This window comes from Bos indicus x Bos taurus, chromosome 15 (assembly GCF_003369695.1).
Source record: "Bos indicus x Bos taurus breed Angus x Brahman F1 hybrid chromosome 15, Bos_hybrid_MaternalHap_v2.0, whole genome shotgun sequence".
Classification (NCBI taxonomy): domain Eukaryota; kingdom Metazoa; phylum Chordata; class Mammalia; order Artiodactyla; family Bovidae; genus Bos; species Bos indicus x Bos taurus.
In genome coordinates, this window is record NC_040090.1 from 56,160,004 (window position 1) to 56,186,218 (window position 26,215).

At 49.3% G+C, this 26,215-nt stretch overlaps 1 protein-coding gene across 1 annotated transcript in view; it reads left to right on the top strand.

The window, feature by feature from the left end:
- The window catches only part of DSCAML1 (DS cell adhesion molecule like 1), a 365,718-nt gene that overhangs the window by 319,928 nt on the left and 19,575 nt on the right, over positions 1–26,215 (top strand). Inside the window, exons 15-20 of the mRNA XM_027563620.1 lie at positions 3,148–3,315; positions 4,504–4,574; positions 8,968–9,208; positions 12,714–12,860; positions 15,632–15,787; positions 23,324–23,463. Coding sequence (XP_027419421.1) covers positions 3,148–3,315; positions 4,504–4,574; positions 8,968–9,208; positions 12,714–12,860; positions 15,632–15,787; positions 23,324–23,463 — 923 coding nt within the window. The remainder of the gene's footprint in view (positions 1–3,147; positions 3,316–4,503; positions 4,575–8,967; positions 9,209–12,713; positions 12,861–15,631; positions 15,788–23,323; positions 23,464–26,215) is intronic.

Consider the following 26,215-nt stretch of genomic DNA (forward strand, 5'->3'; position numbering starts at 1 on the left):
GTGGAGATCACTGTGGTGGGCTCAGAGCCGTGATGCAAGGAGGAAATCAGAGATGCAGGATGGACTTGTTTCCCCAGCACAGGCAGCTGAATGCTCCAGATGTAGCTTTTGTCCAAACGCTCCCCCTTCTACAGTGAATATGTCTCCTGAAATACCAAAGCCCCCAGGTCCCCTCCCAGCAAGCAGCCCACTAAGTAGAAGACACTGACATCTCCCCAGCCGCTTCCTTATTTTTTAAGAAGAATATTTTGCATCATAAACCCTTTGATGAAGAAAGGGAGTGAGAGCCCTTAATGAAATATGTTAATCTGGATAAGCCAGGCTCATATGAAAGGGAATATTAAAAGAGACAATATTCACCAAAGCCAGCTCAGTACTCTGAGAGCTGAAAAGGAAAGGGGAGAAAATAGGGCCACTGATTTCAGCTATTCAGGTCAGAGAGATGGCAGTGATCAAGTTTGGAAAATCAGCGAGAGACCTCCAAATTTGACTCTGATGCATGAGCCTGCAGGGGCTGTGGGGAGAGAGCTGTTTTGTGCCAACATCAAAGGTGATTTGGGAACACAAGGACAAATCCACCTGCAAATGACTGGCAATAGCAGAAAAAAGGGGGCCACTCTCTGGGATCCCCCAGTCTTCCTATGATTGGCAGCTAGGGAGGAGGCAAGCAAGGGAAAAGCAAAGGGTATTTACTATGACTGCAGAATGTGGAGGAACCACAGGTCCAACATCCAGGACCACAAAGTGGGCTCTGATCTAAAACCAAGAGTGGGTTTTAAGTGCCCAGCGTGTGCCAAGTGGGTGAGATGGGCAAAGTTGTAGATATGGTTCCTGCCTTCAGGGAGCTTCTCTGTGTATAAATGGAAATAGAATCCAGGGGTGGGAAAAATGTATGGAGTGAGAGGAGAGCCTAGGATGGAGCCTTGAAGAACTTGAACCATAACGTAAGAAAGATGTACCTGCAAAGTGAAGAGATAACCCAAGAGATTAGGAAAAGCTGGAAAGTGAAAGTCACTCAGTCGTGTATGATTCTTTGTGACCCCATGGACTGCGCAGTCCATGGCGTTCTCCAGGCCAGAATACTGGAGTGGGTAGCCATTCTCTTCTCCAGAAGATCTTCCCAACCCAGGAATCGAACCAGGGTCTCCTGCATTTCAGGTGGATTCTTTACCAGCTGAGCTACCAGGGACTCCCTAGGAAAAGCTAGAGACTGTTTTAATAGACACCCAAGAGAAGAGTGTTTTGGGAAGGGACAGGTTTAAGTGTTGAACACACCTGGAAGGCCAAGTGAGAAATCGCACTTGATGACATGAGCGTCACCTGTACAGTGGAGATATGGTGCTGACGTCATAGAAAGGTATGAGGAGTGAATGGTGTCCGGCACTGCACCTGGCACATCACAAGTGCCTGGTAAATATTAGCACCTCTCTTTTTTAGCCCCTTAGTTTTCAGACACATCATTTGGGTCTCCTTCCTCTGCCTGCACTCATCAAAAATGAATGCACTGACTCATGATCGCTGTCCCTCTCCTATAAACATGGGCAAATCAAATATGATGTGTGAGCTGGCACCAGTTCCCAGATGCCACAGAGAGAAGTGAACACCTGCCTCCGCATTACTAGCCCATTTCCTCCTGAGCCAAAGTGGTACCCTCGGCAGGAAGGAGCCTGCATGTTTGAGACTCTGGCTTAACCTCTCACCCCAGTGACTTTTGGGCAGTTGGGGTGTTTTGAAAAGACAAGGAGAATATACAGTTTTTCTGAGCATCTACAGTCTGCCATTTGTGACTTTGGCTCATGAAACCAAAGAATTAAATGCGAAACTGCAGATGGGGAACTGGGCCAGTGCCCTTCAACAGATGCCAAGCTGGTGTGGCTAAAAGAGGTGTTTTGAAATGCATCAAGACCTCAATTAGCCAGAACCTGGGGGATGGGATAGTCTCTTTGGGTGAACTGATCCTCCTGGTTTACCAGGCATTAGCTTAAAAAAGAGTCTTCCTAAAAAATTCTAGAATATGCCATCTTCCCTCCCTGATTCAGGGATTAGACTGTAGTGAATATAATTTAATCTTTTCTACTGACAGTTTTCAGAATCCTCTACTGTGGATTTAAAAGACATGGAAAATTAGACTGAATAGTCGCATCAGGACGTGCCCCGGGAAGATTCTTAAGCTCCACTATCAGCTAGTTTCCTTGTGCTTTGCCTTTTTTTGTCTTTTCAAAGCAAAGTGCCAATAATGTAATCTGGTTATGAATTCTGGGTTTGGACAGTACTAGCTGAGACATTGCTGTAACTGCAGGCCCTTCCATTTCTCTCTGGAATCCCCTGGTAGGTGCACAGGAAAAAATGCATTGAATGAATGACTGGGTTCCTCTGGAGATGCAGAATGTTTACTGTCCCAGTATCCCTGAGTGGTATTTATCGGGTATCTTTCACATTCTACAATTTCACTAAACATTAGCCCTGGAATGGGCTGCCAGTCCCCCTGGATAAATTGGGAACATGCTCATTGCTTTGTTGGCTTCTGACTCTCGAGATTCAGAGACCATTCTCTTGCTGATGAGAGAGGAAGGGGTTTGCCTAGGGACTCTGCCACTTGGTTTATTCCCCTCATCAGCCTAGGAAACATTCAAGACCATCACCACACATATCCACAGGAAAAAGAAATACAGAAGCACACACAGAGGAGGAGAAAGGGGGATAAGACTTGGCTTCCCCGTTTGCACTGGAATCTTGGGTGGAGGGGGTATCTCACAGTTACAACACATCACTGATGTGGTGTGAGAGACCAGGAAAGGGGCACTGGCCAATGAGACCCTAAGAGATAGCAAGCATTGGTGATCTTGGAAGGGGCCATAGGAAACATCTCACCTGAGGTTTGAGTTTACCAGGTGGCCCTGGGTAGAGAAGGGTTAAGCTTCCTGATTCCCCAAGCAATGGACTTGCTGTTCCCATCCTCAGGCATCCCTTGATCTCTTGAACTTCATGGAACAGAACAGTTCTCTCTGAAATTCTCTTGCTGCAGTCTCTGTAAACAGGACCTCTCTGGGCATCTAGGTTGAGATTGGGATGTTGCTGCTGCTTGAGGCTGGAGAGGGGTCCTGGAGTTTGTCTGGCTGAGGTTAGAAGTGGGTGTCCTCTCTCCAGATTCCTGGGACTTCAAGCAGTCCACACGCAACATCTCCCCGACCATCAACCAGGCCAACATCGTGGACTTGCACCCGGCCTCCGTGTACAGCATCCGCATGTACTCCTTCAACAAGATTGGCCGCAGCGAGCCGAGCAAGGAGCTCACCATCAGCACTGAGGAGGCTGGTGAGCACCTCGCCCTGTCACCCCTGCCCATGGGCTCGGAGATCAGGGACATCTGGGGCCCTTACCCACCCTGTCCATTGGCAGTGGGTTTGCAATTAGAAGAGTGGGGGGTGGAGATTCCAAGGTGTGTGTGTGTGTGTCTCCCTCTGGATCATTGGAGACCCTTATCCCTGACCTTTGCCAAATGGGTTCTAGATGCAATGCTTTCAGGAGCTGTCCGAGGTTCTGCTCCCACTCCACTGGCCCCAGCCTGTCTGGCAAGGACAGATCTGCAAAGGATGGGGGTACTAGTGCCCTGGATTATCTCCTGTGACTTTTGCCATGAAGTTTTCCTGAAAATTTAAGCAAGATTTCCCTTATTGTATTTTCTCTTACCTGTCATTGCAAAATAGAAGTTAATACCAAAAAGTACATATACATGTGCAGTTTTACACATAATAATAATAATAATAAAGCAAAAACTAGTATAACCAACACTCATTATCACTTCCCAGAGGCCCTCTATATACCCCTTCTCAACCATAACCCCATCCCTCCCCCTGAAGTAACAAGTATCCCAGCTTCCTTGTTTCCTTTTTCATACATGTCACTAGTATATGTACATATAAACATACAGTTTAGTTTTGCCTGTTCTAATAGAATGTATGCATGAATTAATACTTCATATATTCTCTGTGTTTTCCTTGTTGTAGTCTAGATTCTTTTTGTGAGCTTCAGTACAGCTGTATGATTTGTCTATTTTCATTCCCCATCCAAGGAATATAAAATATAAAAGTTGCAGAATTACAGACTCACCAGATGGACAAACTTCTCCCTTTAACTGAAAGAAAAAAAAAAAAAGCCAAAATGTTTTCCAAAGTGCTTTCTCTCCCATGGTTAGTGTATAAAAGTTCCTGCTACTTCATATTTTGGTCTGCACTTTGTACTATCAAACTTTAAAAAAATTTTGCCAACCTGCTGGATGTGGAGTCATACTTAATAGTCGTTATTTGCTATGTTTTCAGCAAATTATGGAGAATGAATAGGAAATTTAAACCCTATGATCATTTCAAGAGGGACTCAAACAGAAGTCCTCTGCTGCTTTAGACAAGCTTTTCCTTTCTCCAGCTCAAGGATGGGACTGAGGGCATAGGGCTCTTTTCTTCCAAGACGTGACTCATAAGGTTGTTTCTCCCAACCCCACCCCAGCTCCTGATGGGCCTCCCATGGATGTAACCTTGCAGCCAGTGACCTCACAGAGCATCCAAGTGACCTGGAAGGTAAGCAAAGTCAAAAGCATTTCCCCTGAAATGCCTCCCTCCCTTCCCCATCCTTAATCTTCAAATGAAGCCCCAACAGACTTGCTAGTGTCTGGTGTCTTGCAATGCCCACGTCTGTTTGTTGCTAAATACTGAGGTTGAAGGAGTGGAAAGAGAGGAGGATAGAGGAACTGGTCCCCCCACCAATCCCCACTCCCTTCTCCACCATGGCTTTCTGATGGAGGCCTGTGCTTGGAGTCGGATGAAGAATTTGTCAGTGCCAAGGAGAGAAGATGATTCTTTTACCATGCTGGTTTGTCCTACAAACTCCACAGGTTGTAATATATCTAGAGCTGGAATTGATTTTGTGTACATTTCAAAGGGGCTCTATGGATAACAGGAGATGAAATGACAGGGTCTCACCCTTGTCTTGGCCCTGTGACTAGAGCTGGGAAGTAGGGTGAAACCATACCCTATGTTCTCACGGTCAAGACTTCAGCAGGGAGCTGAAGTCTTTTCTTGATTTCCTCCTGTGTAAAATCAGGATGAAAAAATAACTGCCCTCCCTAGCTCTGGGGGACAGGGAGCTGTAGAGAAAACAAACCAGTATGTGCCGCAGCCATTTCTAAGGGGAAGAAACTTGTAGATCTAGAAGGTATCCAAAGACTCTGTCACTGATGGGAAATCTTGGAGGCAATTCCACAGCAGGGCAGAGAACCAGCATAACCTTGAGCATGACCAAGGAATGCTTTCCTGGGAAACTCTGGCCTCATCGCCACATCCCTGGCATGGGCACAGAAGGGCTGCCCATTCTGATGGCTTCCAGCTGCATTTTCCAGTGTTTGAGTGTTTTCTTGCACTAACTTATCTGTTCCTGTGGAATGGACAGAAGAGATATTTCTCCTTCCTATCAGAGGAGGCCACGGTATAGAAATGCAAGGTGACTTCCGTGGTCATTCAAGTCATGACAGGTGCAGAACTTCACTGCACATAGTCTGGAGCCATATCACCCACAGAAGCCCACTGTCCAGAGGTCAGGAACAGAGAGTTTCCTAGAGCCCATTCATGTTCTTCTTCTTGAACATTAGGGTTTAGGGGGTTACCTCATCTACATCTGGGCTCTGAGTCCAAGGTCATTTTCTGACTCTAACTCCTGGTAGAAAAATTCCAGGTACTTTAGTCCTCCTCCTAGTCCCTTCATAAAGGTAGACTTGAGAATCAGAGAGATTCAAAAGGGTCTAGTAATATTTTCCCTAAAAAAGACCACATATTTGGGACCTCCTTGGTGGTCCAGTGGTTAAGACTTCACACTTCCACTGCAAGGGATCCAGGTTCAATCCGTGATCAAGGAACTAAGATCCCACATGCTGTGTGATGTGGCCAAAAAATTAAACAATTCTTTAAAAAACCAAGGGAAAAAAGACTATATGTCTTGGCGTGCGCGCGCGCGCGCACACACACACACACACACAAACACACACACACACACACGGCAGCAGAGCCTGGTTCCTTCCCGCTCACACACACACACACACACACACACACACACACACACACACGGCAGCAGAGCCTGGTTCCTTCCCGCTCACACACACACACACACACACACACACACACACACACACACACGGCAGCAGAGCCTGGTTCCTTCCCGCTCCAGAGAAATAACCAGGACAAAAGTGGGACAGAGGCTGGGCAGTTGGCCCTCCCTGGGTACCAGCGCTCCTAGTAGATAGATACCTGGAGCCCTGGTTCCCTCCAGGTTCAGATCTGGTTGCCAGAGCTTCCCTCAGAAACTGGGAGTGAAGCCTGGAGTCTAGATCCCAAGTCTTATCTGCATCCTGATTCTGCATCCATTTCCTAAGAATACTCCAAGGAAGCCTGGAGGAGGGGACGGGAATGAATAAGTATGTAAACCTCTGAGACATTTGGCTACAAAGCTCCAACCCGGAGGTCGATAAAAATTTAGAATCAGATTTATTTCTCCAAAGTCTCATAATGAAAAATAAAATTGATTAGAAAGTTAGAACTTCAGAATGAACCAGCCTATCAATAAATTTTGGGGCTGACTTCTCAAGGGAATTTTTTTTAACACCAAGAAACAGATTAATGAAAAATAAAGATTCACTTGAAAGATAAGTCACTTCATTTTAAGACTCTTTCCTTGAGATGGATCACCACTGCTTTATGACATAAATTTGCAATCAGCTCTATTGATTTCTTAATGCTTCAGAGAAATATTGTTAAGATTGATTTAAATCCTGAGTGTGCCTGGTTAAGGGGGTGGTGCCATACAAGGAGAAGGGAGAGAGAGGGAGGGAGGGAAGATATGTCAAGATTTGTAAAAATGTGTGAATATCTATATGTATGTAGCAAGGTATGCTTGAATGCCTACCCAAGGCCTCTGCCAGTATACATTGGTGTGAATGACGGTGGCGTGGTGCTCTGTGTATCACACATAGACAAGTGTATACTGTGTGCAGGCGGCTCTAGGTACGTAGGTGTGTGTCATTGTGTAATGATGTATATATCAGTGTATTTCAACGTGGGCACAGATATGTAATAGAGTGTATGTCAGTGTGAGGACAAGGGCACCCTGAAGATATGTTTGTGTCTATAATAAGTGCCTGAATGTGTGAGTGTGTAGATTATTTGTTGTTTAGTCACTAAATCGTGTCTGACTTTGTGAACCAATGGACTGTAGCCTGCCAGGCTCTTCTGTCCATGGGCTCTCCCGGGCAAGAATACTGGAGGGGGTTGCCATTTCCTTCTCCAGGGGATCTTCCCCACCCAGGGATTGAACCCTCCTCACCTGCATTGGCAAGCGGATTCTTTACCACTTAGCTACTTGGGAAGCCTGATTGTGTAGATACAACACCCACATTCAAAAATTCCCCCTCTTACCAACTATCAAACAGGACTGTCCAAGTGCAGAGAGAAGCATTATTCAGGCAGCAACGAAAAGTCGAGTCAATTAAATACACACACACCTAGTTAGTGAATTCAAAACAATTATGTGAAATTTAAAACTTCATTATATTGAGTTAACGGTGAGCTGAAAAATGCAGTTCATTTAAAACACTCATTGAATTTAAAAAAATGAGCTGTTTTACTAACTTAATTGTTTTTGATCACACTATTTTTTAGTACAGTAAAAGGTGGGCTTTTAAATTAACTGCATCATCTTTACAACCCTGATTCAAGCTGTTTTTCTATGTACTGGTGTGTGTGCTGTCTCAATATATAGATGGGCATGTCCCCTCTTTAAAGGAGCCAGTTTCTATTTGTGAGTCTGTATGTTTCTGGCCATGGGTAGGTATGTATTGGGATGTTTGTTTTGATGGGTCTGGATTGTGTGTGTTCGTGGTTCCAGATGTAAGGGGACGTATCAAGATCCTGTGTATGTGAGTGTGTGTGTATATGTGAGTGTGTGTGTGTATGTGCGTGTGTGTGTGTGCGTGTGTGTGTGATCATATTCAAGAATGTCCGTGTCAGTGTTTCCCTGTTGATGTTTTCTCTCTCAGAACACCTGTGTGTGCGGCTGGTTGTGTATCAGGGTTTTTGCTGGGGGTGAGAGTGTATTTTCCACCCCAAGACTGACGCCAGTGGAGTCTTCTCCCTTGGCCTGCCCACCTGGGATCAGCCCTTCATTCCCGCCAGCCCAGGCAGAGCTCCGAGGTCCCCCCTGTCACCCCCTTGTCACCCCATCTCTGTCCCTCCGTCCAGAAGCCGGCTTCAGGCCTGGGCTCTCCACGCACCCCAGCCGCTGGCCAGGATGTCAAGGGCGGTCCAGCTCCAAGAGGGGCTGGGCTCGCATCAAAGTCAAGGACTCTTTTTTTTTTTCAACTTGTGGTACCATACCATTTTATGTACACAAAACAGATCGTTTTAACCATGTTCATAGGTAGAGGTCAGCGGCATTGTACAATTACAGTGTTGAGCAGCTGTCACCACTGTCCATCTCTAGAACTTTCTCATGATCCCAAACAGAAACTCTGCTGGCCCAGCCATCCTAGCCCCCAGTAACCTCTGTCCTACTTTCTGTTTCTGTAAATTTGGGAATTGTACGCACCTCGGAGAAGCACCATGCAGTATTGCTCCTTTTGTGTCTGGTTTATCTCACTTAATGTATTTTCTAGGTTCATTGATGCTGTTCAGTTTATCAAAGTTTCATTCCTTTTTAAGGCTGAATAATATTCCATTGCATGTATGGACCACATCGTCTTTATGCATTCACCTGTCTGTGCACACTTGGGTTGCTTTTACTTTGGCCTTGACTCTGGGTGGAATGGGAGCCTTGGGAGGCTTGGGAGCAAGGGAGTAACATGACCTGCCTTTGGGTGTAAGAGCATCCTCTCGGAATGTCACTGAGTCTTTGTCCCCCTCCACCACCCTCCCACTCCTACACTCACAGGCGCCCAAGAAGGAGCTGCAGAACGGTGTCATCCGTGGCTACCAGATCGGCTACAGAGAGAACAGCCCGGGTAGCAACGGGCAGTACAGCATCGTGGAGATGAAGGCCACTGGGGACAGCGAGGTCTACACCCTGGACAACCTCAAGAAGTTCGCCCAATATGGCGTGGTGGTCCAGGCCTTCAATCGGGCAGGCACGGGGCCCTCATCCAGCGAGATCAATGCCACCACCCTGGAGGACGGTGAGGGCACCAGTAGAGGGTAATGGGTACAGATGTCGGCTGCGGGCAGAGCCGCAGGGCTTCCAGGGAGGGCTGGGGGCCCTTCCCTGCTCCTGGGCCCCATCATCCTGTGGTACACACAGCCTCCCTGGATCCCTCCATCCCCTCTCACCCATTGGCTTCTCAAGGGATGCTTGGTCCATTTAGGCCTCTGGGTCTCTCCATCCATTGGCTGGCTCTCTATCCATCACTTTCTAATGCTCTGCCCATCGGTCTCTCTATTGAGCTACTGGTCTGTCTGAGTGCCTGTCTGTGCATCTCTCTGACTCTCCATCCATCTTCTCCCTCTGCCTTTTCCTCCTCCCTCATCCTGGCCCCTCACCCATCTCTTTCCCCAAGCTCTTTCCTCTACACTCTGGGTCCTATTTCTCCTCATTTAGGCCCTCCAGGTTGGAAAAAGGGCAGAAGCCAAGTTACCTATGTACTTCTGAGCTAGAAGCTGTCCACCATCTGTTTTAGAGACTGTGGAGTTACAAAACACCAAGGTCCGTGGACAGAAGATTTGGAGCCCAGTTTTTAAAACTGAATTCTTTGAGGGTTGGAGAGGACTCCAACTTTGAGTGAATGATGGGGCCTGGTTTCTCAGGAGGAGAGGGTTAAGAGGCAGCAGGAGCATGCCTGCTCTCCAAGCGCAGAGAAGACCCCACTGTTACCTGAGCTTGTGCTAGGAAACGAAAGGAGACGTGACCCTTGATACCCACCCCAAGAGACGTAGCCAGGCTGGACACAGCCCCCAAAGAGCAGAGTAATAGGGCTTCCTTAGTTTGGCACCCCACTCCAGTACTCTTGTCTGGAAAATCTCATGGACGGAGGAGCCTGGTAGGCTGCAGTCCATGGGGTCGCTGAGGGTAGGACACAACTGAGCGACTTCAGTTTCACTTTTCATTTTCATGCATTGGAGAAGGAAATGGCAACCCACTCCAGTGTTCTTGCCTGGAGAATCCCAGGGACGGGGGAGCCTGGTGGGCTGCCGTCTATGGGGTCTCACAGAGTTGGACACGACTGAAGTGACTTAGCAGTGATACCCCAGCCTAAGACCAAGATATGAGATTAAAACCTGTCACTGAGTCTGAGCCTTCCCCCAGCAAAGGGAGGGAACTGACTGCCCTGGAAACATAATGCCATTGCCCCGTGGCCACCCAGATACCCAGCATTCTACCATTAGAGAGTCATTCCTTTTGCTAAGCAATGTCCTCTCCCTACCTCATTCTCTCTGGAAACGCAGACACCTTTGGGAGGGAGGACACATCAGGTCAGAAACACCAGAAAGTAGATTAACTCATATCAGTTGTTCTTAATTTTTGCTACAAGTTGGAATTATCTGCGGAGTTTAAAAATCCTGATGCCTGGCCTCATCCCCAGAGATTCCCATTTAATTGCTCTGGGGCTCAAGCTAGGCTGTGAGAGGGAGCAGATGTCAGTGCACTGAGCCCCTGGGAGAAAGGGAGAACACAAAAGTGGGGAAAGGTGCATAGAATGCAGAGAGGTCCAGAGAAGCACCTGAGCGACATACCATCCGCTCCCTCACCCCCTCCACCACCCCACATCCTCACCAGCCCATCCCCCCACAACCCACTGCTGGCCACAGGGCTGGCTGGATAGAGGAAGACCAGCTTGTCACCATTAAGTACCAGCGATGCCATCCCAAGCAGTACTCTGACACAGTGCTTCTCAAACCTGAGTGCACATCAGAGGGTTGTAAACAGATTGCTGGGCCCTCCCCCAGAGTTCTGCTTGAGCAGGTCTGGGGTGGGAGCCAAATATGTGCGTGTCTAATAAATCCCCAGGTGATGCTGATGCTGCTGGTGCAGGGAGCACCTGTGAGAACCCGAGCACTAACAGCCAGGTCATTGCCCATAAAAGGACCCAAGACTCACGGAGGCTAAGAACCTGTCCAGATTGCCCATCTGATGAAGAAGAGCCCAGGTCAAAATCCAGACCTGACCCTGAATCCCATACTCTTTCTACTTCACCCCGTTGTTACCCTCTTGCTTGGGAGCGAGGCTGGATGCAGGACCAAATGACATGGATGCAGGATGCTCAGGGAAGTCACCCCCAGGGGGAAGAGCTGCCCCAAGTCCATATCAGCACTCCTGACCAAACACTAAACTCCATCCTCCAGGGCCATCCCAGAAAACAACCTGGCCAGGCCCACCCTTGGCTTCCATGAGGGCCCCACATCCCTTGCTTTTGAGAGGGATACAGGGGGGCTGAGATTACCAACAGGGAGAGATCAGCATGGGCCGTGGAGACATTTTCCAAACAAAGGAGGAGAGGGGGAAGAAAGTTTCCAGCAGCATTTGCTCAGCAGTTTTTCATACTTAATTAAGGCCCTCGTTAGCCTGTCAGATCCTGATCGTTTCCTGGCAATATTAGCACTCCTCCTGGGGTATTCAAGGGCCCCTGCCTTAGCAATAGTGTCTTTTCCATAATTATATTACCTTCATTTTGTTCGAACGGGCGATCTGTATTAGTTTATTACACTGGGTCCCTAATTACATGGTGCTTATATTTTTACACCTAAGTAATATGAAACAATAATCATTCTCAGAGAGGATCGTTAGGATGATGTATTATCATTTAAATGCTCATAAAAATTAGAGTTGCCTCTTGTGGGGCAATGGGATCTAATTACCTTCCATCCAGCCTGTGCCTCCTTTCTCCCACTCAGAGCGAAGCAGACGTGGCCTTGCCCTTTGCCCCCAGCTCCTCGGAAACCAGCGGAAGTGCCAGCAAAGTTGCCCCTGGCCCAGGTGGCTCCTTGGGGCCTCGTGTCGCCCCTGTCTCTCGTCTCAGACGGGCGAGCTGCAGCTGGGCCACCCCCAGAGGCTGGGACTTAGGTTAAGTTCTCAGATGGAGAGGGTTAAAGGCAGGGTGGGCCACCCAGGCTGGTGTGTTGGGTGCAGGGACAAGGGACAGAAGTGCAGTGATTCCAGAAGTCCTAAAGGTGTCTGAGGGACCTCTCCTCTCCTGCCCCAGGGTTATTTGAGAGCCTCTTTCCTTCTTTTCCTTCCCTTCAGTTTGGCACAGGGGCGGGGACACACATGGCTGGCAGCCATCAGATAAGAGCATCAGTTACAGACTCCCCCCGGGGCTGGCTTGGTCTTCCACATTCTGTTACGTTCAGCGGAGGTGGACTCCCTGGGCTGTGGTGCCCACTGGTGAACCCCCAGGAGCTCATGCCCGGACTGCATCACCTTCTTCCCTGAGCACTTACCCAGAATCAGGAACATGCCAGCCAGAGCCCAGGAACCAAGCTGGAAAGACCTCTATTCACCCAAATTTTCAGGGAAGGAGACTGGTTTCCCTTCCCAGCCACCAGCCCAAACTCTCGAGGCTCATTGAGTCAGGAGGGCCTCCCACTTGTGTGACCCGAGGTTCCTCTGGCCGGGCAGCAGGGTCCTGCCTGCACATGCGTGTTGTCCTGTACCTCCCTAACCAGGCCCTTTGGCTCTCCCCTCCGCAGTGCCCAGCCAGCCCCCCGAGAACGTCCGGGCCCTGTCCATCACTTCCGACGTGGCCGTCATCTCCTGGTCGGAGCCCCCGCGCAGCACCCTCAACGGCGTCCTCAAAGGCTATCGGGTCATCTTCTGGTCCCTCTACGTTGACGGGGGTGAGTCTGCTGGGGGTGGTGGCCGGCTCGCGGGGTGAGAGGCCAGGGGTTGCTGGAGGCCCACACTTAGAGCTGAGCATCTTCCCGTGGGATGTCGAGCGGAAGTCCAGCCTCTCCCCTGCACCCGTTATTCCCATGCCAGAGCCAGGGGCCATAGTGAGAGGTGGTGTGCACGGTCACCTTTCTGCTGGGGACAGACACCAGCTGCCCTGTTCAGCTGTATGTTGGGCAGTGGCTTAAGGGGTGAGATGGACACACTGGCTTTTCTGATGGAATGTGTTGGTATGAGGACTTTGTGGCCATGTCAGTCAGGAAACAGGTGGTATACTCAAACGGGACAATTGAAACTTTAATGAAGGCTCTGCGTTCAGAGGAGTGTGGCGGGAAGTTGGGGTCCCAGGGACTAGCACCAGCAGGAAGCTGTCACCGCCTAGGACTGAGGGGCAAGAGGAGGAAGCAGGGTCCCTTGGCCAGATGGATGGCGAGACCTGTATTCTGTGCAGCTGAGCTACCCAGGACCTGGAGACGAGCGGGGAAGGGTGCACAGTGGAGCTGCGGGTAGGAACAGCAGAGGGAGGAGAGCCAAGACAGTGGCCCAGCCCTTTGGGCGCCTTCCCACAGGATGAGCTAGTGCAGCCCCGCAAACACAGCAGCCCCTGCCCACTGGTGCAGCAGAGCCCTGGACCAGGAAGTCACGCAAGCCAGGGGCCCAGCATCCCAAACTGTGGACGTGAGTTTGCCTCGCCATATCCTGAGCCTCCTGCCACTGGTCACCTGGCCCGTTCCTTCTCTCCTGGAGGACCTGGGACTCCAGCTCACCCCCAGCCCCCTGGGCCAGCTGCCCTCCCCGTCCCCCACCCGGGTACTGGTCTGCCCAGAGGCACTGCTGACAGGAATTCTCTCTCCCTGCCACGCCTCCACCTTCTCCCCCAGGAGTGCGGAGCCCTGCAGGTCTTCTGGGGCCTTATATGGTGAGATGGCCTCATCTCATCTGTGCTGAGTCACAAAAGGCTCATTTTCCAGAACTCGCTCCCCCTTTTCGAACCCTGTGGCTCCCCAATTCAGCCCTCAGGTGAGAAAGGCATCAGCTTCACTAGTCTCCAAAGGCCACAGAATTGATGGCCAGGCTGCCCTCCTCCTGGGTCTTTCTCTGGCTTTAGTCCTAGACAGGTCCACTCTGGTTTCTGACCTCCTGGGAAAGGAAAGTCCCACTTCTCAGGCCTCTGAGGCCCCCCTCCACTGACCCAGAGTCCCCTCAGGCTGGGCCTGGAGTCCTCACCCTCTGGACCCTGGCAGACTGTGGCCAGTCTGCGGCTAGGCCCGAGACCAGGCCTCTGCCTGCGCCAGGTCCCTCGTGAGGCGCCAGGGTGGGTTTGCTGGCACTTGTCTTCCGCACAGCCTGTCCTCAGCTGTTGTCTGGGGCTGTTTTCTAAAAAATCCCAGTAGCCTCAGGGGGAAGGTTGTCAGCTCAGAAGCCTCTTTCCTCCTCTTGAGACCCTGGCTGTCCCACGGGACGCTTTCCCTAAGCTCTTCTTCAGCATCTACAGCAAGTTCTTGGCAGATCCAGGGTGACGGGTCCTCGCTGAGCCTGAGGAAGGCCTGGCCCTCCCGGCCATGGCTGTCACTCCAGCAGCCTCGCCCATGTTCTCTCTGCAGGTTCTTTGCAGACAAGATGTCCTTGATGTGGGGGGAAGGTAATGGGGACTTAACCCCTTATCCTCTCGAGAGTTCAGGGTGCCGGTCCAGAAGCAGTCAGGTGCAGGGCAGTCATCCCCAGCCTGTCACAGGTCATGCCACCTGGCTCCATTGCCTATGAGAGCCGAGAGCCCAAGGAGGTGTCGACTTCAAGAGCAGTCACCACCTGAAAGTTGAGAGTTATTAATATTTGGGGTGGGAATTTCTAGGACTTCAAGCCTGGGAGATAGCATCTCAAGTATCCCTGAGAGAACTGCTCCAAGGAGGTGGGGAGAGGTTACATAGAAGTTTTGCCACCAAAGCCAAGTAGTCTGAAGGTCAAAAGTATTTTTGTGAATGAAAGAAAGCCAGATATTCCAAGTTAAGGAATTTAGCCCTTTTCTGTGTATGGGAAGATGTAAGAGTCTGGACTCACGGAAATCATTCCTTTCATAAGCAGCTCACTATCCTGCATTTTTTTACATCCTGAGTTCCTCAGTGTTTACTGTAGGGAGTGGCTGCAACCTGAGATCTGCCAAATCACCCAGGTATTCTTCTCTTTCCTGAGTGCCCCTAGGGCTCAGGGATTCAAGGATTTAGAGGGCTAGAATGATGATTGTGACATCCTTGTTTACTGATATGGCAGGAAATACTCCATTTCTCAGAGGTGCTGGGCAGCCAAGAGAAACAGCTGCCACTGCCCACCTGGCCAAGGCTCCTTCTGGGTTCAGGTCACTCCTGGGGTCCCTCACATGGAGAGAGGGGTGGGTGGAGGACAGGGAAGTGAGATTCAGGGGGAGAGAGAGGTAGAACTATTTTATAGAGAGAGTATTAAGTTGAATTTGGTACAGGGTTGACTAGGGGCTGAGGCCCAGCTGGCATTTGTGGGTCACCCTGGTTGGGCCACTTGGGGAGAGATATGGCCTGGGAGCAGTGTTGCAAGTCTGCAACCATGACCTTGAGGTGAAAGGTCCCCCTCGTTGCCACCACCATGGAGTCAAGGTCCAAGCCCAGGCTGGTGGAGGGGCAGTGGCTGAGGGACCATGGCCTGGCCTGGCCGGCCTGGGCCGCACTCAGAGGATGCTCATGTCCGGCAGAGTGGGGCGAGATGCAGAACATCACCACGACGCGGGAGCGGGTGGAGCTGCGAGGCATGGAGAAGTTCACCAACTACAGCGTGCAGGTGCTGGCCTACACCCAGGCCGGGGATGGTGTGCGCAGCAGCGTGCTCTACATCCAGACCAAGGAGGACGGTGAGTGCGCTCCTCCCACCCAGCCCGGCCTCGGCACTCGGGGCCAGCTCCCAGGACTTGTTGCTCCAGCCTTCCACTGCTCACCCCACCCACAGTTAAGGGGGAGAGCAAAGCCCCGTCCTTTCTCCTATCCCTTAATTCTCTGTAGAGTGACTCATTGGAAAAGCCCATGATGCTGGGAAAGACTGAAGGCAAAAGGAGAAGAGGGTGGCAGAGGATGAGATGGTTAGATAGCATCACTGACTCAGTGGATATGAACTTGAGCAAACTCTGGCAGATAGTGAAAGACAGGGGAGCCTGGCGTGCTATAGTCCATGGTGTTTCAAAGCGTCAGACACGACTTATCAACTGATCAACAAGGGTGACTGAGAATTCTGGGAGCGCTGCTTTGGGAGAATACAGCTTACCGCGGGTGGTGGTGAAGCGCCCCAGGACTCATGCCTAAACCTACAAGCCACCATAACCCCTTCCCCTGCAGCACTGGATTCAGAGGCCAGATACAGCCTCTCCTCCCACCCCATCCCAAGAGCATCCTCTCTGTGGCATCTGCTCCCCTGCAGGGTTCAGGCTGGTCTTCTCTGGATACAGAAGGTTGGGGATGCCGGGAACGGGAACATCACCCGGGTTAGTGACTTGGTGATCATGCTGCAGAGGCCCCAAAGTGAATGGGCCAGGCCCTAGACTCTGATGGGTGTGTGGTGGGGGGGACACTCTCAGGACTGGGATGTGCCTGCATTTGGATCTGTGATCTCAAAGCCCCACGCCCTGAGGGCAGAACGGGAAGAAAAGGGAGATAAGGACCCAAACCCCCAGGGTAGAGAGATGCAGTCAGATGGGAGAGGCTGGGGGCTGAGTCAGCCCAGGAGGGATCAGGTCCAGACAAGGGTCAGACTTCCCACCCAGGTCAGAGTTGTACCCCTCAAGGGGCCTCACTGGGGACAGGAGGTACCATATGTGACCCTTTGCAGCTCTGGGCTCCTCTTCCACTTCCTTCCTCACCCCGCCAACCCCAACACTTAGTTGATTCTAATTCTCCTTAGCCAGGTGCAATGTGGTTAAAGAGTCAATTGATATGACATGACTTGCATCCAGTGGGTGCTTCATAAACAGTAACCAAGGTTGGCATTTTGGCCTCTTTGCAACTCAGCCTTGGTTTTTTCCAAAGGATACAGAGACCCCTGGTCTAGGTCCTATCCAGACAATTTGGCAGAAGGAGCTGGAGGGGTGACAGGAGGTACAGAGGGGCAGCTCAGGCTGGGAGTGATAGTGGACCTCTCCCAGTGCAGACCAGCTTGGTGACTAACTGTGATTAATGCTCCCCACTCTCCCTAAGCCCCTCCCTTTCCATCAGATCAGCCCCCTCCCCCCACTTAAGCTCTTAGCAATTAAATATTTACCAACCTGCCTGCCCTACTTTTCCTGTCATTAATCCCCACATCAAGGTTTCCTGGGACAGCTCCAGGCAGAGCCACCTGCTCTCGTGTGGAGACCTACCGGGGATAGTGCTCGGAGCCTGGCCCCTTTCAGGGCCTCAGGGACACACATACACACTGGCACCTTCCTGGCCTCTAGAAATTAACCACCCAGACCTCCAGACTCTCTTGCATCTTATTTTGATGCAAGGGGCTGCCCAGGAGGCTCAGTGGAAAAAGAATCCACCTGCCAATCAAGAGACTTGGGTTCAATCCCTGGGTCAGGAAGATCCCCTGGAGAAGGAAATAACAACCCACTCTGCTATTCTTACTTGGGAGATTCCATGGACAGAGGACCCTGGTGGGCTGTGGTTCGTGGAGTCGCAGAAGAGTTGGACATGACTTAGTGACTAAACAACCATGACAATTCCAAAGGCCTGAGTTATAAGCATCTCCACATGTTTGACTGACCAAGGTGAGACCTATGAGGGAACCCAAAGTCGAGGAGCACAACCCTCCCTCCAACAAGCTCTCCCCACCCTAGAGCTGCCTATGGAGTCACAGGGGCACACAGCAGGGGCCAGGATCCTACGGTGGCAGCTTCACGGGGTGGGAGGAGCAGATATGGGTGCCCCAGCCCTGCCACTTGTTGGCAAGTCACTAACCTCTCTGCCCCTCAGTTTCCTCATGATAAAACCTGTCAGCTGGTTCGCCTCATCTAGATGTTGTAAGAAACAGCCTAACCACAGAATCCTTTCTAAAATGTCAAGGGCTGGCAAATGGTAGTTGGTTTACCCAGAGCTGGCAATGAAATGACTGCTTCCGGTGGACCCAGGTGCCCTTGGGGGAAACCTAAGCCGAAAGGAACCCACTGTCAGATGAGATCTCATCCAGAACAATGGTCATAACTTGACGTGTGTGTGATGTGCCATCATAAGCGTGATTTAACCTTCCAGTACCTGGCTTCCCAGGTGGTAAAGAGTGGTAATGGTAAAGAATTTGCCTCCCAGTGCACAAGACGCAGGTTTGATTCCTGGGTTGGGAAGATCCCCCAGAGGAGGAAGTAGCATGCCACTCCAGTATTCTTACCAGGAGAATCCCATGGACAGAGGAGCCTGGCAGGCTACAGTCCATGGAGTCGGAAAGAGTCAGACACGACTCGCATCTGAGCAGCAGCAGCAGCCTTCCAATAGCCCTTTGGGGAGGGTATTATTTCCATTTTAGAGATGAGAAAACGGAGGCCTCGAGAGCTAAAACAATTTGCTGCAGGTTACAAAACTGATGGGTGGCAAATGAGAGCTTTCCTGCCTCCCCAACCTCTATGCTTTCCATCACACCATTTGTGTCAGTTAGGAAGCTTTTGGTTGTGCGTAATGCAACTAAAAAAAGATTGAAGCAATAAGCACATTTATTATCACACAAAACAAGAAGTCTTGAGTAGGGCAGCTCCGGGGTTGGGTAACTCACTGGTTCCCATCTTTTCTGCTCTGCCATCCTCAGCCTGTCAGCTGTTCCTCCCATGATTTCAAGATGCCTGCAGCTCCAGGCATCACGCCAGACAAGACAGAGTTCAGAGTGAGAGAAGCAGTCTCTTCCTATGGGCGTGCGTCTCTTGGGAGTAAAAGAAACCTTTCCCAGAAACCCCCTCAGCAGACGTATGCTCATTTCCCATCAACAACAGCAGGGCAATATGCCTCTCGCAAAGCCAGTCACTGAGAGGAGAATGGAATTATCATGGCTGACTTACTCTAAGCATGATAAATCCTCTGGTGTAGGTGATGGAGACAGATTTCTCTGAAGGGTGGAGGAGCACGGGTTACCCACGCAAGCAAGGAATAGGGAGGAATGATGGCAGAGGGGTAGGCAGGCAAGCAAGCCCGCCCCACCCTACTGCTCCACGCCACCGGGGTCTGCAATTTGTAGGTGGCAGTCATTACAGGTATTACTCAGCTGACTTGGAAAGCACACAGATCCACATTCTAGTCCCAGCTCTGCCACGGCACCTTGGACAAATATCCTAATCGGAAGACACTGCAACTTCCTACACACCACCCCCACCAGGCCCCCGCAGGATTTTGCCAAAGGAAATAAAATTGACAGAGAATTTAGAGAAAAGCAAGATAAAATGCAAGCATATCAATTCAAGCTCACTTCTTAAGTCCAGATCTCTCAGTCTGAGCTTGGTTCCAGGCTGGCTTGGCTATACTTAGTTCTTTAGCTCGAAACCTCTTGCCTGCTGCTCATCTGCCCTGTGAATACCAGACCTATCTATATAGCCTCAGAGTGCAAAGTTGGGTTGGACTTAGGACCACTTTAAAGGTTTTTAACTGAGAAAGAGGCATGACCTAGGTGATAACTCTTGTAGAAGCATGGAGGATTGGTCACAGGAAGCGAATAGGGGATAAGGACTAGGGTGGGAAAGGCCTCTTAGAACCTGTGGGCCTCTAGGCAAAGAAAAGGAAGGTGTGTGTAAGGGCAGCAGCAATGAGGATGAAGGAAGGAGGAGGGACAGGTTTAGGGAAACATATCAAAGGGGTTCCACTTCCAGGAATGGTAGAGAGTGTGACTCCAATCCACTCTCCTCCTTGTTGGACACTAGGAAATCTGAATAAAATATTTTTAAATACTTGCTTGAAGGTAATTAGAGAGCTGGCAGGAAAGTGAAGAGTTACTGGGCCAGGATCCAAGGGAGAATAGAGGCCCAGGAGGTGATCTTGGTATTTGGGACAGCTCTTCCCCCGAGGGATGTTTGCTGAGTCTAGAGGCAGTGACTGAGATACTGAGCAGTGCCAGAAAGACATGAATTGGAGGCCAGGGCCTGCTACAGAGTGAACCCTCCTCTGCTCCCCACTCCAGCCTACTTTGAGTTGAGAGCATGAAGGGCAGAACTCTAAAAGTGGACCAAAAGTAAACAGCTCAGCCTCAGATCATCTCAGTCCTAGAAATTAGATTGAGGTGACCTCAGGTTGCTAGTGTCCCAGATTGCAGGTGCCTGCTGGACGCAAACATGAGTTCTCTCTTTAGGATGATTATATCATCTGAGACCTCAAATTATTTCCACAAACAACTTTGCGAATAGTGTGTCTGGCATACAATAAAAACAATGGGGACAGTGTGAATAAAAGCCCGCAGAAAAAGACAAAAGAAGCAGCTCTGCAAGAATTCCAAATGGGTTTCATTAAATTTTAAGAGCATTGGAAGCTATGAAATAAAAAATCTAGAAACAAAAACTACTAATATCTGAAATTAAGAACTCACTAGATAGGCTTAATAACAAATTAGACACAGCTGAAGAGATACTTAGTGAATTAGAAGATAGGTCAGAAGATAATATCAAATGAAGCACAAAAAGACAAAAGAATGGAAAATAAAAGAGCAAATAAGACATAGAGCGATGCTTTCCAAACTTTACTGTGCATACAAATCACTTGAGGAATCATGTTAAAATTGAGATTCTGATTTAGTAGGTCTAGGGTACAACCTGAGATTTTGCATTTCTAACATGCTCCCAGGCGACACTGCTGCTAATCCATGGACTACGTTCTGAATATCAAGGACATAGAAGTTGTGAGAAGATATCCAAAAAAGAGGATAAAGAGAATGGAGCAGAAGATAAAATGTCTGAAAACTTTTCAAAGCTGTGAAAGATATCAAGCCCAAACGCAAGAAGCTCTACAGCCTTCACAAGGAATAACTTAAAGTCCACACCTAGGCTTATCATAATAAAGCTACTGAAACATAAACAAATAGAGAAAAGTCTTAAAAGCAACCAGAGGACAGAAAAACCAGTTACCTTCAAAGGAGCAAAAATAAGACTGTCAGCTCACTTATCAGAAACAGTGGAAGCCAGAAAACAACTCAATGAGATATTTAAAGTATGTATGAAAAAAAAAAGTAGTTATCAACCTGTGACTTTATACCTTTTAAAAATATTTTTCAAGATTAAGGTGAAATCAAGACGTTTTCAGACAAACAAAAACTGAGAGAACTTATCACCAACATAGCTGCCCTGAAAGAAATACTAAAGGGTGTTCTTTAACTAGAAGGAAAAGGATCCCAGATAGAAGCTCAGTGATGTGGGAAGAAAGGAAAGCAGAGCAATTAATGGTGAATATGTGGGTAAATTGAAATCAATATTGACTGCATAAAATGATGATGTAATCACCTTGAAAGGGGTGTCCAGATATTACAGAGTTAAAATATATAACAATGGCATGTAAATGGAGAGATAGTAAATGGAAATTCCAAGTCCTCGCATTATCTGAGAAGAAAAGCGGCAGTTACTAGACTTTGGTAAGTCAGAGACTCACACAATCTAAAGGTTATGAAAGACTGCGTAATAGCAAAACTAATAGAAGGGGGAAACAGAGTTTCTCTTAATGCACAATCCAAAGGAGGGCACAGAGGACAGTAGAAAGGAAAGCAATAGGTGGGACAAATAGAAAATAGGAAGGTGGGACAGTTAGACCCAAATGTATCAGTGGTAAGATAAATTGGCTAAATTCTCCAGTTAAAAGATAAATACTGCCAGACCGGCTAGCAGTGAAGCAAAACTCAAATATGTGCTGTGTTTAGGAGACATCAAAACATAAAGGTGTAGAAAAGTTAAGCATGGAAAAAGGTAAAAGATGTACCATACAAAACTAGAGAAAACTGGAATATTAATATCAGACCTTGTATGCTTTAAGGCAAAAATCATTCTTAGAAGGACACTTTTGTTATGATAAAAGACTTAATTTACCAGGCAAATAAAACAGTGCTAAATTTTTAGGAACCTAATAATATAACCTCAAACTACACAGAAATAAAAACCAACAGAACAACAAGGATAAATAGATACGTCTACAATCACACATATTTCTCTTAATAACTGGTAAGAAAGAAGTGTGCAAGGCCAGAGAAGACTTGAACTCTGCAGTTGCCCCCGTGGCCATCCGTAAACACCCACCCCCTGCATCCCAGAACAGCAGAGACCTCTAGCAGAAATAAATGGCAAGGCTGTAGTAGTGAGGAAGGGCAGAGTCAAGGATGACTGCCAGCTTCTGGGCTCAGGCCCCTGGATGGATGATACTGTTTCTAAGTATTTTATTTAACCTAGAATTGTTGACCACTTGTTAGATTTTTAAAAAATTGCAGTAGGTGCTAAAAACTGAGAGCGCAGGAAGGGAGTGCAAAAGTACTAACTGTTACAATTTATTGAGTCTCTTCTGTGTTAGGCACCATGTCAGGTGCTTTATCTTAATTAGCACTGATTCTCACTACAAACCTTTAATGTGGTTGTTATGTCCATATAGATGGAGAAACTGAGGCTTAGAGAGATAACATAAGTTGAATAGGATACCATCACAACGTTCAAAGGAGCATAAAAGCTCCCAGGAGAGAAGACAAGTTACAGCAATACAAGGAAAAAATGAAGGAGAGTATGGGCTGGAAACAGGATGCTGCTAGGCTCCAGGCCCTGGGGTCCCAGGCAGGCCCAGACATGGGAGCAAGGGGAGGTCACAGTCCATAGGCTCAGATCCACTCGGGATGGGTTTCTCAGCCAATTCTAAGATTTTTCCCTCCTGGAAAGAGAAAGAGCCTAGCCAGCACCCTAAGGGCAGTACCCTGAGTACACGGCAGGAAGCACAGTCACCCACTGGCTGACCACTGACCTTTGACCCTCAGGAGGAGGCCTGCTCTGTGAGTCTCTAGAGTCCTCAGCCTCAAGGAGCTCACAGGCCAAAAAGAGCAAAGTGACCAGTATATTTGGCCTACATACAAGCTTAGTTAGTAGAGCATTGGCTAGCGGATCAGGTTAGGACCACTGGGATCAAGATGAATTCCTTATGGGTTCTGTTTCTTTCCTGTGTCTCTTAAGTTCTTGGTTCTGGCCAAAGAGTTCTGTAGCTGGCCATTCCCAATGCCTCCATCTCAGAGATTTTGTTCCAAGCCCCTAATGATCACCTTTATCCTCTCAACTGTTTGCCATGCTAGAACCTCCTCCTTTAAACCAGAGCTTCAAAGATGCCTCCTTCAGGAAGCTCTCCCAGATTAATCTGCCTTAATCTCTCCAACCTGTCATTGTTTCCTAAAGGCTTTGTTCCTCCATTCTCTAAACGGACCCCACCTTCCCCCTGCTTAGTTCCAGGTCCCCCTGCGGGCATCAAAGCTGTTCCTTCATCCGCCAGCAGTGTGGTCGTGTCATGGCTCCCCCCAACCAAGCCCAACGGGGTGATCCGCAAGTACACCATCTTCTGTTCCAGCCCCGGGTCTGGCCAGCCGGTAAGTGGGCCCAGGGCTGAATGTTGGGCAGGACAGGGGAAAAGGAAAGTACCCTATAGATCAGCTGCTTCTGGGCCAAATCCTGGGGCTGGTTATATCTGTGTTTCGACTTGATTCATGGATGAGTTTGGGCACCGGTCACCCAAGAGTGGTTGAAGCCTTACCCAAGTCCATCTTGGGTCAGTCCTCCATTCCAAGGACTACAAGATTATCACAAGCCCTGGAGGCTTATTTGAGTAGGGGTCTCCTTCAAGCAGGTGGGAGAGGGAGGACAGGGCCTCAGCTCTTCTGGTCGGGCTGACCAAGGAAGCTCCTAGCAGATCCCAGAGCTCTGGACTGAGCACTCGCTAGCCCATGGCTTTTGGAAGTGAATCAGCTTTTCAGCATGGTCAGTCTGGGCTTAGAGGGCTGCTGGAGCTCTGCCCCAAGTGGCCCCCTCAGCATGGATCCAGTTGAAGAGGGGAAAAGATGGGGGCAGCTGGGGGAAGACCAGGGCATCTCTCTCTGGGCGCTGCCTGCCCAAACCTGGGAGTATAAAGTAAGGAGGCCCCTGGCACTGGGGCACAGTGTGGGGGGCTGGCCCCTGCCCTCCATCAAGGGCTGCTAAGAGGGAGGAGAGGATGAGGGCAGGTTCTCATCTCATGCAGGTGGCTATGCACCCACATCCCGTAACAGGCATCCTCCCCTCTGCCCCTTTCCTTATCTCCAGCCACTCAGTCACAGAGTTCTGCTGGGTGGCTGATCTGTAGTATACCTGTTCTAATTGTGAGAGCAAGTGCAAAGAAACACGTGCCCTTGGGATGCTTCCAGGCTAGTGAGGGGAGCAGAGGGGGTGCTCCCGGGGGCGGGGGCGTGAGTACTGTTGAGAGATGTGCTCAGGATGGGGGAGATCAGGGAGCAGGAGAAGGCCGGCTTCTCCCTCCCTCAGCAACTAGTGATGTGACGGCAGCCCCAGCACCTGCAGATGAGCTTCTGACAGCCCAGAAAGCTGCCCTGAAATTGCTCGGTAATTGTGTCATCATCTCGTCCCCCGCTCTCCGCTTTCCTGTGGTCTTTCTGAATTACCCTCTGAGCCATAGGCAGCCCCGCTCCTCGCCAGTGAGGCCATAGCTCTATTCCCAGAGGAGAAGCCCAGGAATGTCTTTTCAGTGACTCCGCCCCCTCCTCTCCATCCTCACCGTCACTATTTCACATGCAGGAAAGTACACATATGATGACTGTACAGCCCCATGAACTTTCATAGCACTTCCAGGCACTGAGTGGGGGGATTCCCAGAGCAGGAAATAGGGCAACACCCCAGAAGGTCACCACCCTCCCCCTACAGGTATAACCATCATCCTGACTTCAGATTAATACTATATCAAGTACAAATACACAATATATATGGGCTTCCCAGTTGGCTTAGTGGGTAAAGAATCTGCCTGCAATGCAGGAGATTTGGTTTCGATCCCTGGGTCGGGAATATCCCCTGGAGCAGGACATGGAAACCCACTCCAATACTCTTGCCTTGAGAATCCCATGGACAGAGGAGCCTGGCAGGCTACAGTCCATGGGTAGTCCGTGGGGTCTCAAAGTGTTGGACATGACTGAAGTGACTGAGCACACATGGATGCATGCATTATATATATATACATGCATGCATTTTATGTATGTATACATGCATGCATTTTATATATATACATGCTGCTGCTGCTAAGTCGCTTCAGTCATGTCCGACTCTGTGCAACCCAATAGACGGCCTCCCACCAGGCTCCCCGTCCCTGGGATTATATATATATATAAAATATATATATATAAAATCTGCCTGGCTTCTTCGACCCAACATTAGTTTGAATTTGTGAATTTCATCCATATTGTTGTGTGTGGTTAGAGATTATTCACTCTCACTTCTGTATAGTTTTCAATTACATGTATATATCTCAGTTTATTTATAATTATCCATTGACAGGCATTTGAATAGTTTTCCGTTTGGGGCTATTGCAGTTGGTGCTATTGTGAACTCCGTGTCTCTTGGTGCTCTTGTGTATATATTCCTGTTGGGCCTGTGAAAGGAACTGCTGGGTCATGGGGTCTGCAGATGTTAGGTTGAGAACTCTGTCATTGTCGGGGGGGTGTGTGCCAATTTTCCAGTTAACATGTTCAGCTGTGTTTTCTGCCCCTTTGCCCCTCTCCTCCTGCCCCTCCCCCCAGTACACACATACCTTCCAGGCTCTTTTTACACTAGGCTGGTCACCATTCTGGACACCTGCTCTGCCTTTCACACCCCTGCACCTCTGCCCCTACTGATCCTACCATCCACGGCACGTTCTTCATCCTCTAGCACACACTGCATGTGTTAAATGGCAGTTACCTGCTCACTCACCTGTCTCCCGCACTGGTCTGTGGGGCCCTGTGAGGACAAGGGCGGCATCTTTTCATCTTCAGGTCCCGAGCCATAGAACACTGTGCCTGGAACATCCTTGTCCAGGACATACATTTGATGAATGAATTGCTAGCAGCCTAGCAATTGTGAAGTCTTAGACATTGGGCAAATTTTCCTTCATAAAGTGATGAGAGGGTGGGAACTCCTTCTCCAGCTTGGGTCTGTACGCGCAGTACCTCCTCTCATAATGAAGTCTTTCAAAGGGATTGGTGTCTGGGAGCAGAGTGTCCTCGTTAACTCAGTCTCCAAGAGCCCCAATCCACTGGTGGGGGACACTTCTAGGCTCCAGAGCAGAGCCCCTGGTTCCCATGCCCTCCTCCTGCTACTGCA